This window comes from Pelobates fuscus, chromosome 1 (assembly GCF_036172605.1).
Source record: "Pelobates fuscus isolate aPelFus1 chromosome 1, aPelFus1.pri, whole genome shotgun sequence".
NCBI classification, from domain to species: Eukaryota; Metazoa; Chordata; class Amphibia; order Anura; family Pelobatidae; genus Pelobates; species Pelobates fuscus.
In genome coordinates, this window is record NC_086317.1 from 266667860 (window position 1) to 266686248 (window position 18389).

Genomic DNA, 18389 nt, shown 5'->3' on the forward strand with positions numbered 1-18389 from the left:
CCCACAACGGGACTCTATACAAAGCGCAAGATAAACAAGAGCTTGAAACACATCTGCAATCAACAGGCATACTGCAAGCAGCACCGGCAGCTCGACAGAAACTATCCCAGATAAACCCGGCTAACATCCGAGAATTTGCCCCACGGAATCCCTCCGGAGCCTCTCATGGAGGTTTGCCCACTTGAGGAAGCGGAGGCCAATTAGCCTATGGGAACTCTCCTCTCCTTTTCATTCCACCATATACGCATATGGAGACTTTTACAAAGTTAGAGACTAACTCAAGTCAAGTGTATCAAGGATCTCCTGGTCCGTTTTGAAACTACTGCATTGTTTTTTCTCTTCTTTTTCATTCTTTATCTTATGTTTTTTTCAGATGTATGTGCGCAACCCCTTTCTGTTTCAGTTTGACATAACCTGCTACTCACCTTCTACGAGTTAACCACCCCAACAAGACACAACCGATTAGCCTATACAATATAGGGTATACAAACACCTAACGCAATGGTTAGACTACAAACACCCATGACAGGAGGCAGATGCATAACGCAAAGGCGTGCCACATAGCCACATGCAAATACCATATCTTACCCCCCCCCCCCCCCTTAGCTGACACACGAAGAACCATGCTAATATACTCACACGGGATATCGGCACGGGGTAAAACCCTCTAGGGCAGACACATAGACTGCAGCACTATACTCTACTCATACCCACAGAGGGCACGCGGATGTTACCACTATTGTTTCGTACAAAGTTAAATGCATTATAAAAAGTGCAACGTTACTAAATGCCACGATTGTTTCGAATGTCTGTTATACCTGCGAGCAATTGCTGTGGTGGCTAAGCTTGCAACGATGTCATATATTTGCAAAAACAAATAAAGAATTAAAAAAAAATAAAAAAAAATAAAGAAGACAAAAAGCCATAGCATACAATTCACACGTGGTAATCCACATTAAATTACAGCGATCTACAGAGATACTCAAGCATGCATGCATGGTACAGCACTTCCCATGCAGATACACAAGTACATAAGTGTGATCTCAGAGTGTCATGGAATAATAACATCACACACTGTGCTAGGAGGTAGGTATGTTTGATAGTTACTTCCACTAAACTCCTTATCCTTGGAAGATTTTAAACAGCATTTATTGGATGAAAGAAAGATACACTTTCCGAATATTGACCAATCTTCTTTAAGCTATTTTAGCTATTTTAATTTTTTTTTAAAATTCTTTATTTATATTGTGCAAGTGATAACAACAAAGCTTGGTAGGCCACGACAGTACTTCCAAGCAAAGTAATAACAGGTTAAAGAAACATAGTCATGGCATTCAGTTAGACAGCACAGTCTTGTATTACAAAATGCAAGAAAAAGTCTAATCTGGTAGAAAAGGTGTAGAAAGTAGTTTGCTCTGTCAGACATTTTGAGTAGTACACAAGTTTTAGAGGAGGAAATATAAGTGGAGAAAACGGGTAGGCCCCCCAGACTGACTATTCATGTAACAGTAAGTTTGTTCAGGCTAGGCACGGCCCTATAAACATAATCTACTGAGTTTAGATGTTAGCACAACATTAGCTAATCTCACAAGAATTGTAGAGATTTTGTTAGGTGGCAGCAAGAGTTTGAGTGTCTCAAGATGCATATGCCTATCATGACAAAAAAAAAAAAGAATGGCAACATAACGTAAAGCATACAGTCAGCTGGGTAGGCCAAGGTTTCTGGTAAAGTCCACTAGTACCCTGCAAAGTGGGTCATCTGTTCTGGCAGCCTCATACCTCTGGGTTATCCCTGCAGGCAGATCTGCTATGTGGTCCGCTCCTGCCTCCCATTGGTGATTGGAAGCCCCTCCGTGTTGTGTGGTCTGGGTAGTACCATGCTGCCGCTGGTTCCTCGTGGCCAGCAATGGGAATCCTGTAAAAGTTTGTCTCAAGGCCCAGGAAGGTAATTGTGGAGACCAAGCCCGATCCGTAAGTAGGTAGACAGGGACTTCCAAGAAGGGCCATTGCTTGTTAGGTAGGAGTTATACTCAGCAGGCTGTTGTTTCTTCCTGCAGGCAGGCGAAGCTGTGTTGCACAGTATAGGCCGCATTGCCGCCATTTTAGTGACCAGACGCGTGATGCACAATGCCACGTAGGCTTGATGATGGGCCTGTGTAAGGCGGTATTTCCCTCCGGAGGAGAACGGGACCGGCGAGGTGCATCGCAAGGCCGTTGCATGGCAGCCAGGTTCACAAACAGGGCGGCGGCCGTCGGTCCCGCTCTTCACCCTCATAGGCCACAGACCCCGAAGCCTCATATCGCCCACAGGGGCCCGGAAACTCCCGATCTCAGGGACCGCGGTGGCTTCGGCAATTGCCCAGATACTTGAGATAACTTTTGGTCAACAATATTGCTGTGATGCTTGGGTTTTGTGCCACAGGGGACTAAATTTGTCAGGAGCCTCTCCAGTCCGTGACCAGTCACGTTGGCGGTCGGGCCCCACACCCTATTTTAGCTATTTTAACAGTTTGTCTTGTTTCAATGTTGTTAAGCTGCTCTCTGAATCTGATATAAATATTTTTGTTCCATGATTTTTATTGGCAGGGTTTGACACTTCAATCAAGCCAGTTTGTGGCTAATGCAAGAAGGTTTAATTGGCCTCTCTCTGAAGTATCATCTGGACTGTTTGAGACAGTGGCCCCAGGAGGTTATAAGTTCTATTTGGAAGACAAAGAACAACCCAAAACAGGTAGAATATTTAATAACAAGCTATGTCAGAGGTAATTAAAATTAGGTATGTCTCTTTGTTCAGTGCATATTTTACTTGGCAAACAAGTACCATTTCAGAATTCTGTCATCCTCTTTTCCCCTTCATCTTTTTTTTGATAAACACTTCAGGCACCATAATGGCTTTATCTCAATAAAGTTTTCATGGTGTCTGGATGCTGTCTTAGCTTGGTTTGGAAGGTTTTTCCGTGGTCTAAACCCAAAGGATTCTGAATCATTTTTCTTACTGTGAGGACATTGGTAGACTTTTACTGGTGCCCCATCAAAAGGCTTCACAATAAAGCCAGAGGTGGAGGCAGAGGGCCCAGAAGGATGGGCGCACTTGAGTAGGCTTTGCAATTAAACAATTGGAAAAAACATCCCATAAGGTAAGATGGAGTCCATGACCTCCAAACACTATAATGACTTAATTGACATAAAGCTGTTCCGGTGCCCAGAGTGTTTATTTAAAGAAGCAGAAAAGAGAATGATAGAAAAGAGGAGAGAAAGTAGCTTTTGAAGAAGAAAACATTTTTTTTTTTGGCCTCCGTATTTAGAATGGCTGTCATCAGTCATACACAATATTCTGAAATGGCACTTGATTGAAAAAAAAAATATGCATTGAGATTCGCAGCTAATCACAGTTATAAAATTATATAGATTTAAATAAAAATGGTTTTGAATAATTTGCATTCCCCACTCAGAGTTAAGTTGCTGCTGAGAATCACAATAATTTAGAACAGCATATTTATTACCTTACATGTTTTGTACTTATTGTAAATAATTATTCACAGGATGAACCCTTAAAAGGTTACTCCAAATGTAGAATTTTTTTTACATATATATATATATATATATATATATATATATATATGTATATATATATATTGCCCTTTTGTGCACTATATGATAGGTCTACCCCTTTTATTGCAATAAAAAAACACTAACAATTGAAGATTATGCTAGCTTTCGTGTACTAATTTTCTTAATTTTAATAATGACAAGAGGTGAGTATTTTACATTAACTTCCTTTACTACTTCATAGCAACAAAGAACATATAGAAAAAGGATCCAATCCAAAACTGGCAGATAGCATAATAGGCCCCCCTCACTGAAGCACTTCCTCTTGATAATAGCGACATCACAAGTCACAAGTAAAGTTAAGAACCATATGAGAGAGTCGAAACTTCAGGAACGATGAATAAGCCATCGTAAAATTCATGGGAACCGTGAGCCAGGATGAGACTGTGGATGGGTGCTTGACTTCGACGAACTTGCTGTGATCTATTAAGCTAAAAGAGACCAAGAAGGTTTTAGTGTTCTGTAATATAACGTGAAAAATACTAGCAACCATAGACATGTAGAGACTTGAAAGTTCCATCTATTACCATTAATTATGAATATATAAATGAGAAGTGCAACAATTGGTAAAGACGTCCATAAATACATACCAAGGACATAGTACAAGTGTAACGGATCACCTGCCACCCCGACTGGGTACCTCCGTTGAAGGATGCTCCTAGCGCTTCCATAACCACCGTAGACTCCTTCAGCGAGCAAAACAGGAACAAGCTCTTAAAAGAACCTAGTAGTGATTATAGCAAGAGAGTATGACTAGCATAGCAATCCCTTGTAGCAGACTCCCCCAATAAGAGACGGCACTCCAAATTGAGGGTGAAGTAGAACTGCCAGAGCTGTGAGTTTATTGTTCTTATACACATTCTTACACATAAGTACCACCCACAGGGTTTTGGAAAACAACCAATAAACACGTACAATACACTCAGACACTCCCACACAAAATCCTCTCCTCTGCCTGTGATACAATTACCTTACACAATTATCACAGGCAGGAAAATACACAGTTTTACACAATATTCATAACTTTAAAAGTATGCATCACATTCACATAAAATTGTCAGAATCAGCATACTCCAAAATACAAACATCAATACAAAATCATACAAAGTCCTTTGTGACCAAATGAAGCATGGCTTTTCTACCCAAAACTAATTCCACAGAGTCTTCTATCCTGGAGATAATTGGGAAGTAATCCAATTATCTCCAAGGACAGAGGCAAAACTCCATTAGCCACATGGTAGCAAAAGACTATAAAATACATAAATATATATAACTGTGCAGCTATCGCATAAAACAGGTACATTCAGAATCCCAGATAGCTTGGATCTGAGCGCACATAATTACTGAATGGCGCTCAGATTACATACATACAATTCAATTGTCATGGAGCCAAAGTCTTTCACATAGTCTTTCGTCATACGAATGGGCTCCATGGCATAGCTATCTGGGGTATCACTGTTCAAATAGGGAAAGTACCGAATGACCCAGCTTTTGGGTCTTTGCAGGGGAAAATCAAGCATTTCATCATGGGGCCATAGTCACAGGGCAGGAGGCTGGCAATCAGTCTTCTCCAATGCCCAGTGGTGAGGCTGGTTCTGCCCCATTTCTCCCCTTTCCCAACAAGACTAACAAGGTATCTGACCTCGTGTCCGTCAGTGCCTTGGTTAGTCCAGCAACCCACCCACAAAACATAATCAACAGAGTGGCCCACCCACAAGAATTGGTTACTGCACCTGGGGTAGTGGGTAGCTTGTCAATGTCCAGGGGCTCCACCACGGCTCTGGGCGGTACTAGCCCTCCGGATCGGTGGGTTGCTGAGTGGGCAGAGACCAGCGGTACTCTGCCCTGGTGCCAGCGCTACCATGGGAGTAACCTGGTTGGAGCCCAGCTGAGGAGCAGGGATAGTAGGCTCCTCCCTCTAGACCTGGTGTTGCTGCTGGAGGGGGAGCCAGGCTGTCTCCCCTTTGGATAAACAGCCCTGCTGCTGGGGGACAGGACCGACCGTCCCTACCCCCTGTGGTTTTGGCACAGAGACCACGGTCCCATCTGCACCGGTGTGGGGCTTATCTTCCCTTGGTGGGCTAGGCTGCCGCTGGGGAGGGGAGAATTGGGGTCCCATGTGCCATCATCTGAATGGGAGTCATCCGCTTGCAATTCGTCAAGGATGGATAGTGAGGGAGGCGTACCATGCTTCTCGTCTGAGGAGACCGTATGAGTAGTGGGAATCACTGGCCATGTCCGTCTTCCCTTTTTGAAGGTTTTGGCTTGGACCCTTCGTCCTTCCAATGGCATTTTGCCCGGCGTCCATGGTCCTTGGATGATGAGTCATCAGATACTGCTCTCCTTTGAGAATGCTTAGACCCTTTGGTAGTGTCCTGAGTGGTCAGCAGCGCCTTAGCCAATGCCTTCTCCACTGATGTGACAACCGCCGTGTTAATCCGTGCTTGAAGATCAGAGGGCATCTGGGAATCTGGGAACAGCCTGTCGAATCTGTGAATCTGAGAACAGCCTGTCGAACCAGTGAAATCTACAGAACGCGAGTGGTCTCTTGGTAGATTAGTGCCCCCGAACCAGGCGAATGCTAACGGCGTACGAAAAGCGAATGCTGGGCGGGTAGGTGGGAGAGTCCCAATGGCGCCTCACGCCCCCTGATAGGAGCGTGTAGCGGTGTGAGAGCTCTCCCGGAGTGGCGAGCATAGCCACAGAGCAGAGGGGGCATACAGGCAGCAGGGAAAAAACCCTGGAAGGAAAAGAGGGAGTGGGGAATAGTAGGGAAAGGGGGGGATACAGCCCAGGTTACCCAGCAGGGGACCCTAGATGAAAGGGAGCCCACAGACCCAACGCTCCCTACAAGAAATATATCAATATAATACCACAACCAAATACAGAAATAAAAATCAATACGTATACGTTAAATCAAACAAGACAAGCCCAAAGTGTTAGATACACAATATTCTGACCTGACTTGTGATGGAGCTGCAAAGAAAGAGGAAGTGCCTCAGTGGGAGGGGCATGTTATACTATCTGCCTGTTTTTGATGGGTTCTTTTTTCTATATGTTCTTTGCTGCTATGGAGTAGCAAAGGAAGTTAATGCAAAATATGAAGCCTCCTGTCGTGTAATAAAATTAATTTAAAACTTGCCAGGAATCCTGCACTGGACAAGGATCTTCCATGCCCTATCCCAACATCATGCTGTATCATTGACTTCCTCTCTTTGGTACAATTAAATGCTTCTCGTAGAGCAGCATTTGATTGGACCATTTTGCATGCTTAAAAAATAAATGAACACTTCACCTTGTAGGCACTACCTGCAAGGGAAATGCTAATTGCATCCGTTGTCAGCTATATCATTCAGACAATTATTTTTCAATACACAATGTGTTTTTTTGTTTGTTTGTTTTTTAACCACTGCTACAATCTAATATTCTGCCAATATATGTATATATTTTTACTACTACTATATCTACTTGCACTTACCCGGAGTGACCTGGGGTCACCCATTGGGGTTGGGAAGTGACCATACAGGATGTATAATGTTGAGTAGGGGTGAGGCTATATATGTCTCAGGGATATTAATCTAATCTTGAGATGAAATATGTCTACAGGGACTGATTGGATTATAAGTCAATTGCAGATTCCACCTCCTCTCCATACTTATATTAGCCCCATTTCCAGATCAGTTCTATCCTATGATTGCTGTGGGCACGCACTAATGATCCTCTCAGTGTTAGAGTAAATGGAAAGGTGAAATGCAACTATGATATTTACATTATAGTATTTGTGATCTTGATTTCACTATTGCCCACTTACCCTACAAGTATATTATTTTAAGGTCATTTTGTCAGGTTGTGTTTTTTTGTTACTTTGATAAAAGCTGGCCATTTGTTTGATTATTTTTTTTGTTTGTTTGTTTCTTGTTTTGTCCATCTTCCATAAAATTAAAATCTCTACTAATTAAAGGGATAATCTAATAACCAAAACACTATAGCTTCCATGTCTGTAATGTCCTTTTTCTGACACTCAAGTGTAATTCTGTTATAAAATTAACAACACCAGTAAGTTTTAGTCATTGGTTTAAAATATATTTGTCACAAATATGACCGATCTTGTATTAGTTTCCATGGAGCAGTAGTGTAATCTGAATTCCTTACAGATCCAGTGCAAAAGGTGACTCTTGCGATATCAAACTTGCAAACATCTATATCCTACTGGTCTGATCTGTTGGGAATGACGATTTATAATAAGGATGAAGTGAAAAAGAATGTTCTTTTGGGATATGCAGATAACCAGGTAACAACAGCTTTTAATCTGTTTTATTAATCCTAGTAATGCAATTACTAAATGGATGTATGTTCCTGTTGTAATTTAAAATAGTAGAAAATGGCTAATAAGAAAAGTCCAATAACACACAAATAGAAATGTTATCTTATTAAAGATTCCCACTTGTGAGATTGAGTTTAGTATGTCCTTGATTTAATAAGGAGAAATCAGCATAAGAAATTATTTCAATCTGTTAGAAGAAAATAAAAGCTTTGCAGGCTGAAAATAAAAGCAGGTAAATATGATTTATTTTTATAGCAGAGCTCCTGTACTCCGACTGAGTATCTCCGACAGGTCAGCTTTTTCACAGCTACCAGGGGACTCTGAAGCGCTTTAGACTAAGTTGACGAAGTTTGATTGTGATCTTCTTCACCATCTTAACGTGTCCTCAGGATCAGGTACAGGTGTAGCCAGCCAACCAGTCCCAAAATTCTGTTACTGTAATCAGACAGGACACACAATTCCCAATGGAACTAAAACACACACTAGTTTATTTGGGACAAGGACAAACCTTTGGTGACTTGTCCTTAAGTATGTGGTGAAATCCATATAAATATCAACACACATACATAACTTGAATAACAAGCAACATAATAATGCATCAAATATAAAATACAATTACAACTTTCTAACGAACAGAGATCTACAGGACAAACAGAGATCTACAGATGTAACTGGTTAGTTTGCAAATTCCTAATTTGCAGATTGCAATTATAAAAAACAATCCGTTTACCAGTTTCACCAACAGAGGGCATTGGAAAGTCATAAAAAAAATTTTTCTTTTCATATTTACCTGCTTATTCTTTCTTTATGTCTTGCACACCCACTCCACATGGGACACTCATCTATCCAATTAGTGTCGTATACCTAGGAATGCTAAAAAAGTGAACAGGGCATGCCTGACAGTCACACATGTGCAGTTGGAAGATCTCTTCATCTTGAAACATCCTGACGGGTAGAAGAAAGGGAGTTTGATCAGTGTAATTCATGCACTTTGCCCAATTTTACAAATGTTTGAATATATTGTTTTGCTTTATTTTGGTTTGTATATTTGTTTAAAATTGCTTACTGGTATAAACAAAAGTCAATTGATGCATATTCCTTTTAATAAAGTCCCAAGCATGCAGGGAAGTCAAATGGGGATTGATTCTGGATATAGAACAATATGTCAAGGATGCAAAATTATTCTCATAACCAATAACCAGCCATTGTGGTTTTCTATTGTACAGCCCCCCTGTATCTACAATCCTCATGTGCTTTTGACCTCCTTGAACTCCAATGTCCAGCCAAGAGCTTGCTTTTGAGCTTTTAATCAAGAAGGCAAATGAAACTGAATAACAATAAACAAAGAGGCTTATTAGAATTTTTTTTTTTTTTTTTTTTTTTTAAATTCTTTATTTTGGTGGTGCGAGTAGCGTCATATCAATACAACGACATGTTATAAACATCTCATCATAACATTTCAAGTAGAAAATCCAGTAACATGTTATAAGAAGCTGCACCGTTTTTTTTTTTTTAAGGAAAATTGGAAAGGATTATGCATTCTGACATTACAATTATAACATTTGAGGAAAATATACGCTGTTAACATATGGGTCGCTAGGAGTATATAAGGCATATATAAGTTGATAATGGTTAACTCTACAGGCATTTAAGTAGCACAGTGCTGATGGTATATGGTTTAAAAAGAAGGCAAAAACATGAAAATAAACAGCCTACTAGAATAGACAGTAGGGAGGACAGTAGCAGTATCATATAATACGTATTTTAGAAGTGTTTAAAGTTTATACCTCTGGTGCTGTGCCGCTTTGAAAGCGGTTAAGGAATATCTATGCTGGTGTGGCCGCCTATAGCAACAAGTGGAAATGTTGCTTGTAACGCTTGTTGAGAATATAAGAGCATATGATCATGGGTGGCCGTTGCTTCTGGTTTAAGAACACACGGGCGTGAAGTTTGCCGGTAGTGTGCGGCCTTAAAATCATATGCGGAGAACTTTTGTTGATGTTACAAGGCTACTACAGCAGAGAAGGGGTGCATATGCTGCCAGTGTGTGATGTTTAAAGCCTTGAATGTGTGCGTATGCTATGATGTAAGTCGGGAACCTTAGGGGCGGCCAATAAGTATTATCAAACATTTTACTACATGTATCGTGAAGCAAGGTGTCGCTCAATAACCCCTGAGGGCGGGGGGGGGGGGGGGGCGGTTAGGGTGTTACAAATACCAGCTTGGTGTAATTAGAGGCAAACAAATAAAACTGAAGGGTTCAGCGCTTATTATAACAAAACATTTGTGTAACTTTACGCTGCGGTTTGTGATCTGTGACTCTCTCGCCACCGAGCGTCCCCTGCTGAGTCAACCTGTATCAGTCCCAGCTCTGGGGGTAAACGGGGCTATCTTAGAAATGTCCCAAGTGTCCATAGTTGTCTTGCTGCTCATCTCGGGCTGCGCTATTCCCAGCTTTTGCAGGAAGGCTGCAGTCTCATCCGCCGCGGAGATGGTGTAGTTGCGGCTGTCCTTCGTGGCTATCAGGGTTCTTGAGGGTCCCCATTTGTAGGTTATTCCTGCCGATCTCAGTGCCTGTGTGGCCCGTTGGAGGGTTCTTCTCCAGGTGAGAGTGGAGCGGCATAGGTCCTGTAGGAAGTGAAGCTGCATCTCTTCAAAGAGGTATGGCGCTTTGTTTCTGGTCTCTCGTTGGACCGCCATTTTGTCACGGAGCATGAGGAAACGCACCATCACATCTCGAGGTACCCCTGTCGGGGCTCTGGCTGAGGTGGCCAATCTATAGCAGCCGTCTAATTGTATATTCTTAGCAGTTCGTTGTTGCAATAAGGCTGCGAGTAGTCGGCGTATGAAATGCGGTAGTTCTTGGTCATCTATGGATTCTGCGATGCCTCTAATTTTGAGGTTTGTGCGCCTTCTCGCGTCTTCCATCGCCTCTAGTTGAAGTTGGGTGGAATTTTGTGCGGTCTGAAGCTGCAGGAGCTGCTCTGCTTCGCTTGTTTGGCGTTGGGTTATGGCGGAAACAGACTCCTCTGCACCTCGCACTCTCTCCATGATCATGGAGATGTCTTCCCTGATGATGTCCAGGTCTGCATTAAAAAAAGTTCTGATGTTATTCAGCAGGGCTTGGATATCGCCCTTGGTAGCTGGGGCTTGAGGGTCACCCTGTATTAAGGATACCTTTGGGCCTTCCGATCTTGGGATGGCATCGGGGGCATCGAGAATTTCCTCATCTGAGGAGGGGCTGGTCGAGTCCGCAGGCGACGCCATTTTGGGTCTAGGCCGCGGTTGCTGCAACAGGTCGCAGATACTCCTGGAGCCCTCTCCCGCGAGGGTTCTTAGTTTCTTCGTCTTCTTGCCCATCTTGGGTGTTGTTGGGCCCGGTTTGCGGCGATGTAAGGGTGAGATAATGCCGTTTAGTCTGCTTTTGCCGAATTTGCAGCGGGAGCTAGTCCGACATGCATCCGCTCCCTTCAGTGTCTCGGCCACGCCCCGGCTTATTAGAATTTTTAAAAACACCATGTATAGAAGTTCCACTCGTATATATGTCAGAATTAAGGAAATCTGTGCTCCAAGAAGGATTTGAGTGTCTGAAATGAGTCTTGATTTCCTGGCTATTTCCCCCTGTTACACTGTCTCTAGTACATGTTTGCTTGTTTTGTTGCAATCTTCTTGAAGCCCAATTCTAACAGTGATTATATATTAGCTTGAGATGATTTTAGTTATATTTACAATCTATAAAAAAAATTCAGCTCATAATTACTCAATTAGGTACTTCTTCACACATACTTTTTTTTCTTCTCCCCTTTGGCCAGATTCTGGCATTCTGGCCAGATTCTTAATATATATATGTATACCGTATTGATAGCTGTGGATGTTGCTTTCAGGGATTGAACACCGCCTCTACGCTGTACAAATTTTGCCCTTGAGTTCTTCACTATTCCCTCACTAGGATATGAGTATCACATTTATCTAGGGAAACACTCAACAACTGTTTGAGGGCTATAACAATGAGTAGTATTTTGACAATGTCACTAGGCAGTTGTCAGGGCTCCGCGGGCAGCGGTGAGGGGAGGCTGCAATCCTCTCGCAGCACTCACCCTCGGTCCGTCGCCGCCCGCGGTCCCCTCTCCCCTTACCGATAAGCGAGCGGCGTCCTCTCCTCCTGACACGCCGCCCGCGTCCTCCTCTCCTCCTCCCAGCGGCAGCATGTCTAACGCTGCACGCTGGGAGCCGGCACTATTATCTAAGCGCCGGGGTCACTCACGTGACCCGGCGTTAAAGCTACAGTGCAACAAACACAGTGGGGGGTATAGATATCCCCCACGTGTGTTTGTTAATACTGATTGGTGGTTAGCCAATCAGGATTCAGGCTAGGATTTAAATACTTACCTTTCCTGTCTATCTGTGCCCTGTTGTGGTCTTTGCTTTATAGTATTGATTCCGAACGTGTGCTTTCTGGTTACGTACTCTCTGGCTTGTTATACTGACTTTGTGACTTTCTCCTACTCTTTGACCTCGGCTTGTTTCTCGTTATTCTGTTTTCTGGTTCCCCTTACTCTGCTTGTCTCCTGACTATTCTGTGTGTGCTTAGCCCGGCCACTCTAAGGACCGGTACTGCACACTTTCTGTTTGTGTGTCTGTGTGTGTGTTAGCGTGTTGGGTTCCCCGGAATCGTGACAGCAGTTTGGTGTCAGGGTTCAACTAATATGACAGTTATAGAGATTAAACTAGGGTAACCCACAGTGACCCACAAGCTTACAGTCATACTAATTGTTGAGCCAAGTTTTTGTTTCTTTTCCTCTACTGTTATGACTTTCCATCACGTAATCTATATAATGCATATTAAGCATAAATATAACCAACGTTGATATAAGCATCATGAATATCTAGCTAGCATGTTGACCACAAGCTACTGAAAACCTACAACCTATCTTACCATGTTATTGTTGCATGCTATACCCTAAAAAATGTGCAAGATATATCAGATACTCCGCTGTTATTATTGTTTATTTGCATAAGCACGTGAAATGCCGTTGGGGCATCAAATGCCTGTATGTTAAACTTTTCTGCACTGCATAAAAAAAAAAAAAAAAAATAGGGTAACCCTAATATTGGTATACATGATTCTACATGCATTTCTCCTGAGAGATTATCACATAACCCAAACATTTACCATCCATCATGGTAACCATGTTATCAGACTCTTTGGTCTTCAGAATTCATGTTCTCCTTGTCCCGCTTGGGCACATGGGTAGACTTCAGATCTACAAGTAACCGTAACATGCAAGCAGTTCTTATTCCAACTCTAAGCTTTCTTGTCTGTATCCAGATATTCAAGGACAGTGTCTGCAAAGTGACCACTGAGCCAACACAAGAAATTAAGATATGGAATTTGCAACATCTCCTCTCTGGTTCAGAGCACTTACATGTTCTACTCTATCTTTATCTCTGCGATACCATGCTTTAATAGCTTTCTGGGTTTTGAAGGATGTTATGATCAGTCGCAGTATTCAGTGTCTTGTATGCCAAGTTACAGAACTGAACCACATATGGATCAATAGGCTACTGCCTCTGTTGCAATTCAATGAAGGTTGTATCAACAGACATCCTGCTACATCCAAAGAGGAGAATAATTCAGTGAATGCAATGATGCTTGAATTCTGAATTCCATTTAAAAAAAAAAAAAAAAAGGTCCAAAGTAGCGTTATCTTAAACAACCTAAATAATGAAGAAGACAGTTGATTACGGTTCTGTAAGATTGTGGACAGCTGCAGAATCATAGACATTGATATAGGAACCTCAACATGTAACACATAATCTTGGGATTTTATGGCCAGTTCATGATGTTCTTGTTTTAAGGTAAACCTTTGAAGTAAAATACATTACACAGTCAATAGAGGTAGGCAGATAACAAGAAGAAATCAGGTCAAACAGGAAGAAAATTTAACATGCAAGGGATCTGTCTGGAAAAAGTGTGGGAATGAGTTGGCAGCGCAAACCCCTTGCAAAAGCTTAGATGGATTGACCAAATTCACTTTATGTAAGAAGTGCATTCGTGCCAAGTTTTTTTGTTTGGCAGTATTTTGATAAATAATGAACTAGTGATCATGTTTGATACTGTGAGAGAATGGAGGCCCTGGAGGCTGCTTAACACAGTATAAAATATAAATACTGTAATAACATCCATCTTTCTATTGTTTTTATTTTCTTTTGTTTTATGGTACACATTAATCTAAATGTTTGCTATGCTTTTCTCATTCCAAATAAGAAGTATTTTTTTAAATTTTTTTTATTTTCAAATAGATTTTTCTAGTTTGTTGTATTAGTCATGGGGTGTATCATGGATGAGTGTGTACATTTATGTCTGTAATTTAGTGATTATGCAAGCAAACAGAAATTGCTCACCTGCCATACAATGTAAGATTAAAAAAGTTAACTCATATTGCCAGCAACAAACAAAGATTAGCAAAAAAAACAAAACGTATTTCCTGATTCAGGACAGCTAGTCAACAACATTAATAATGGCCATCCTTTCTTTTCCATCTGCATTATTATACTACTGTTTAAAGTACAGTGCTAGCAAAGCCTCATCCTTCTTATCATTTTTAAACCAAAATACTTTTTATTTACTAAAAATCACACAAGTGAGCTATTCTAAACTGGTCATTATACATGCAGTCTAAAAATTGTGCTGGCATAGTCGTATGTATGTATTTATTTCAGATTACATGTGTTAATTGTAAGTTATTGGTAAGTAATGTGTATTGAATCTTAAATCTTATAGATCTGTTTTGTAGTTCATATTCCTAGACAAACCTCATGGAAGGAAAAAACCTTCCTCTTTTTGTACATGTTACATAATCTATTTTTAACAATTGATAATTTGGTGCGCAAAAAAAGAATTTGTAAAAAAAAAAAAAAAATAGTTATTTGTAAACTTGTTCAGTGTAACATTCTGTGTATCACCTTAAAAACAAACAAGTGCAGAGCATCTGTATAACAGATCTATATGAATAAAAGCAAAAATACTAAACGTTATCCAACTCAATGGATTCGACTGGCTTATGTGCCACTCTCACTTTGACAGCCCTGAAGGGATCATTCTCCTTAATCTGGAATGGATCACAAACTGCTGTTGTCTTTTAAAACTTTTTTTATATCCTTTTGTTTGTTTTGTGGATTTGTTTGGCTTGTGTATTTATGCATCTATTTAATTATCAGAACACATGGTGCCAATTTATAGCCATATATGTTCATACTGCTAGATGATTGGAATAATTGCTTGAAATGTAGCAACATTTAGAAATTGAAACAACTAGCTGTTTTAAATATACAATTGGCAATAGTATATACTGCTGCTAGGCCAGACTAAGCTCACTCACTGCATTTGAAAAAACCTGAGGAGCATAGTGAAACATGTTATGCGAAGCTGACCGAGATTGGGAGATTGCAAGCAGAGAGATAAACGCTGAGGTAAAACCTGCTGGATTTGGTTTGAGGACCCTTTTGTAATCTATTCCCTTCACAGTAACTTAACAACCCCATATCGGCTTTTTGTTTTTATTTATTCATCTCTACTCATTATTATTTTATTATTTATATAGCGCCAGCAAATTCCGTAGCACTGTACAATGTGATAAAAAAAAAATAAAGCTTTTTACAAGACCTCAGCAGTTCATGATCCTTTCCTGTGTGGTCTGAGCTGATCCATCTTACACGAGGAGTCTAAAACCTCCAGAGCTGTCAAAGTGAGAGTGGCATCTACAGTTAGGTCCAGAAATATTTGGACACTGACACAATTTTCATAATTTTGGCTCTGTGTTCCACCTCAGTGGTATGCTTTGGATCATGAGCCGTGTTTGACTTGTGCTGGCTCTGCCCCTGATCTGCCTAATTGACAGTTTTAGCCAATTCTATGGGGAAGCAATGTGATTGGCTAAGACCACCACTTCTGATGATGTCAGCAGACAGCAGGCATATCAGGGGCAGAAGCAGCAGCTGCAGACTTGAATACAAGTAAGATTTTACTATATTTAGGGAGGAAAGAGGGATCAGGGGGGCTAGATGGTGGTTTTAACACTATAGGGTCAGGAATACATGTCTCTGTCCCTGACCTTATAGTGTTTTTTTAGCCATATTCATTATAAAACTGTAACTAAAATGTATTTTGTTAAACAGTTGAAATAACAAAACTTGTGTCCGTGTCCAAATGTTTCCAGACCTAACTGTAAGCCACTTGAATCCAGTGAGTTGAATACCTAATGTTTTTTTGCTTTTATTCATATATATCTGTTGTACAGATGCTCTGCACTATATGTCTTTGTCATCTGTTTTTAAGTTGATACTCCGAATGCTACACTGAAGAAGTTTATAAATAAGTATTTTGTCATGTATTTATATTTTGGGCACACTATTTTATAATTGATTATATTCTATCTAAAAGGCACAAGGTTAATCCTTTGGTTGCTGCATTTATTTTATTAATCACATGAGATATATATATATATATATATATCTCATGTGAAAAATTGCATTGTTTCGTTGTATGCACTTTAAAGGTTTTTTTTCACATGCAATTTGCTCCTTAACCTAATTTTCAACTTCATGATTTCTAATAGTTTTATATTTAAGCATAGTATTTAACTTGTGGTTAATGTTTTTTAAAAAGGGATTTTATTGACTTTGTGTATTATTTAAAATGTTCAATAAAATGTTGTTTTGGTTGGAATTGTTTGACTTGTAAAAAGTGGACCGTCCTGCAACATAATTTATTTGCACCCCGATAAAATTATTTTAAATGTTTCTATTCTGATACTATTTGCCCAAACCACTTTACCAGTTCTAAACAAGTTATAGTATGTCTATTTGACAGTGTTTGTTTTTTTCTTCTTTTTTTCCTTTTTAGTGTAAATTGGAGCTGCAGGAAATTGGTGGTCCAGTGGACCATGCAACAGCTTTTGGCAGAATTGCATTTGCTTGCCCTAAGGAAGAGGTAAGAGTAAATTAATTGTTGGTAATTCATTCTTAATTCTTAAGGTGAACCTGTTGTGCAAAAAAAATTTCTTTCCTGAACTCGCTTCGATATATATTGAATACACCAAATATTACATATATTACAATTGAGAGATTTACTCACCTCTCTTAATTCCAGCACCGCCATCTTCAAGCTTTGTGGGTGTTACTCTTCATGTAACACCCACCTCTGAACCATCCACTGCTCCACCTCCTCTCTGTCTGCGGTCTTCTTTGATTTGCTGTGCTTCAGGACACTTCCCCAAGCAGGGCAAACCTCCTCAGTGACGTTGGCAAGCTGGCTTTATTGCCAATGAGATGAAGTGGTCTGGGTGCATATAGCGTCCTTTTAATTATGCTAAATTTGCTTTGGTGCTTAGAGTAACACTTTAAATCTGACCTGACTTGCACTTAAATTCTAAATATAGGTAACTAAATCTGACTTAAATAATTAAATGTTTTCAAAATACAAAAAATAAATGAGACAAGGGTCTAACAGTGGGTGAGGCAAGAGGGAAAAATGGAGGTGGTTATACAAAATGTTTGAATAATACAACCACTTTCCACCAGAAAAGTTGGGCTCTCCAATGCTTTTGCCACAATAAAGGTCAGAAATAGGGTTCTTGTGTGTAGTAAGTTAGGAAAAATGATCATATGAATCTTTCTTGATCATGTAGCTAATGTATGAGCAGGAAAGGGAGTTGTGTGGAGAAGAAGAGAAGCTGGTAAAAAGACTTCTCAACAGGAGGTTAGAGAAAGGCAGATATTTTGACTGCAAGTAATGAGTAGAGGGGAAAAGTTAAAGAAAATAAATAATGGAAGGGTAGAAAGGAGAAAGAAAGAATTGAAGGCTGCGTAATTCATCCTTATAAATTAAAATTTAAACCATGGCCAAATTGTATGTAAGTGTCGGAAAATTAATCCATATTTCCTATCTGTGAAAGGACAACAATTTTCTTCATTTCTGTATTGTTTTCTAGTTGAAGTATACTATTGACTGCACAGTAATCTGCCTGCTCATTGATTTGTCTCCCCATTCTCTTGTATTATAAGCTTCCCAACATTGAAGCACTGATGAAAAAGGAGAACCAGAAAATACTAACTCCGCTTGTGAGCCTGGACACTCCTGGAAAAGCTACAGTCCAAGTTGTAATTTTGGCTGACCCTGTAAGTACTCAAATGATTTTAAAAGCAACTGGTACTTAAAATATAGAGCAATGTAACAAATGTGTTTTGGAGTTGCCTTTCATTTTAAGGTTGCTTTGCATATTTATGTTTTTCCAGTAAATAGATGTAATTTTACCATACAATCCTATCCGTTTATAAACCGTTTTATTAAATTATTAATCCTGTGTGATAAACTGCTAGTGGATAAAACTCGTATCCAATAAAACTCAGTTTGACAAGAATTTACTGGATAAGGCTAGGCTCCATATACCAGAAT

At 40.3% G+C, this 18389-nt stretch overlaps 1 protein-coding gene across 1 annotated transcript in view; it reads left to right on the plus strand.

Annotated features, from left to right (window-relative positions):
* GLOD4 (glyoxalase domain containing 4) overlaps positions 1–18389 on the plus strand; it is a 36164-nt gene that overhangs the window by 8854 nt on the left and 8921 nt on the right. Inside the window, exons 4-7 of the mRNA XM_063444588.1 lie at positions 2587–2731; positions 7764–7900; positions 16839–16925; positions 17999–18112. Coding sequence (XP_063300658.1) covers positions 2587–2731; positions 7764–7900; positions 16839–16925; positions 17999–18112 — 483 coding nt within the window. The remainder of the gene's footprint in view (positions 1–2586; positions 2732–7763; positions 7901–16838; positions 16926–17998; positions 18113–18389) is intronic.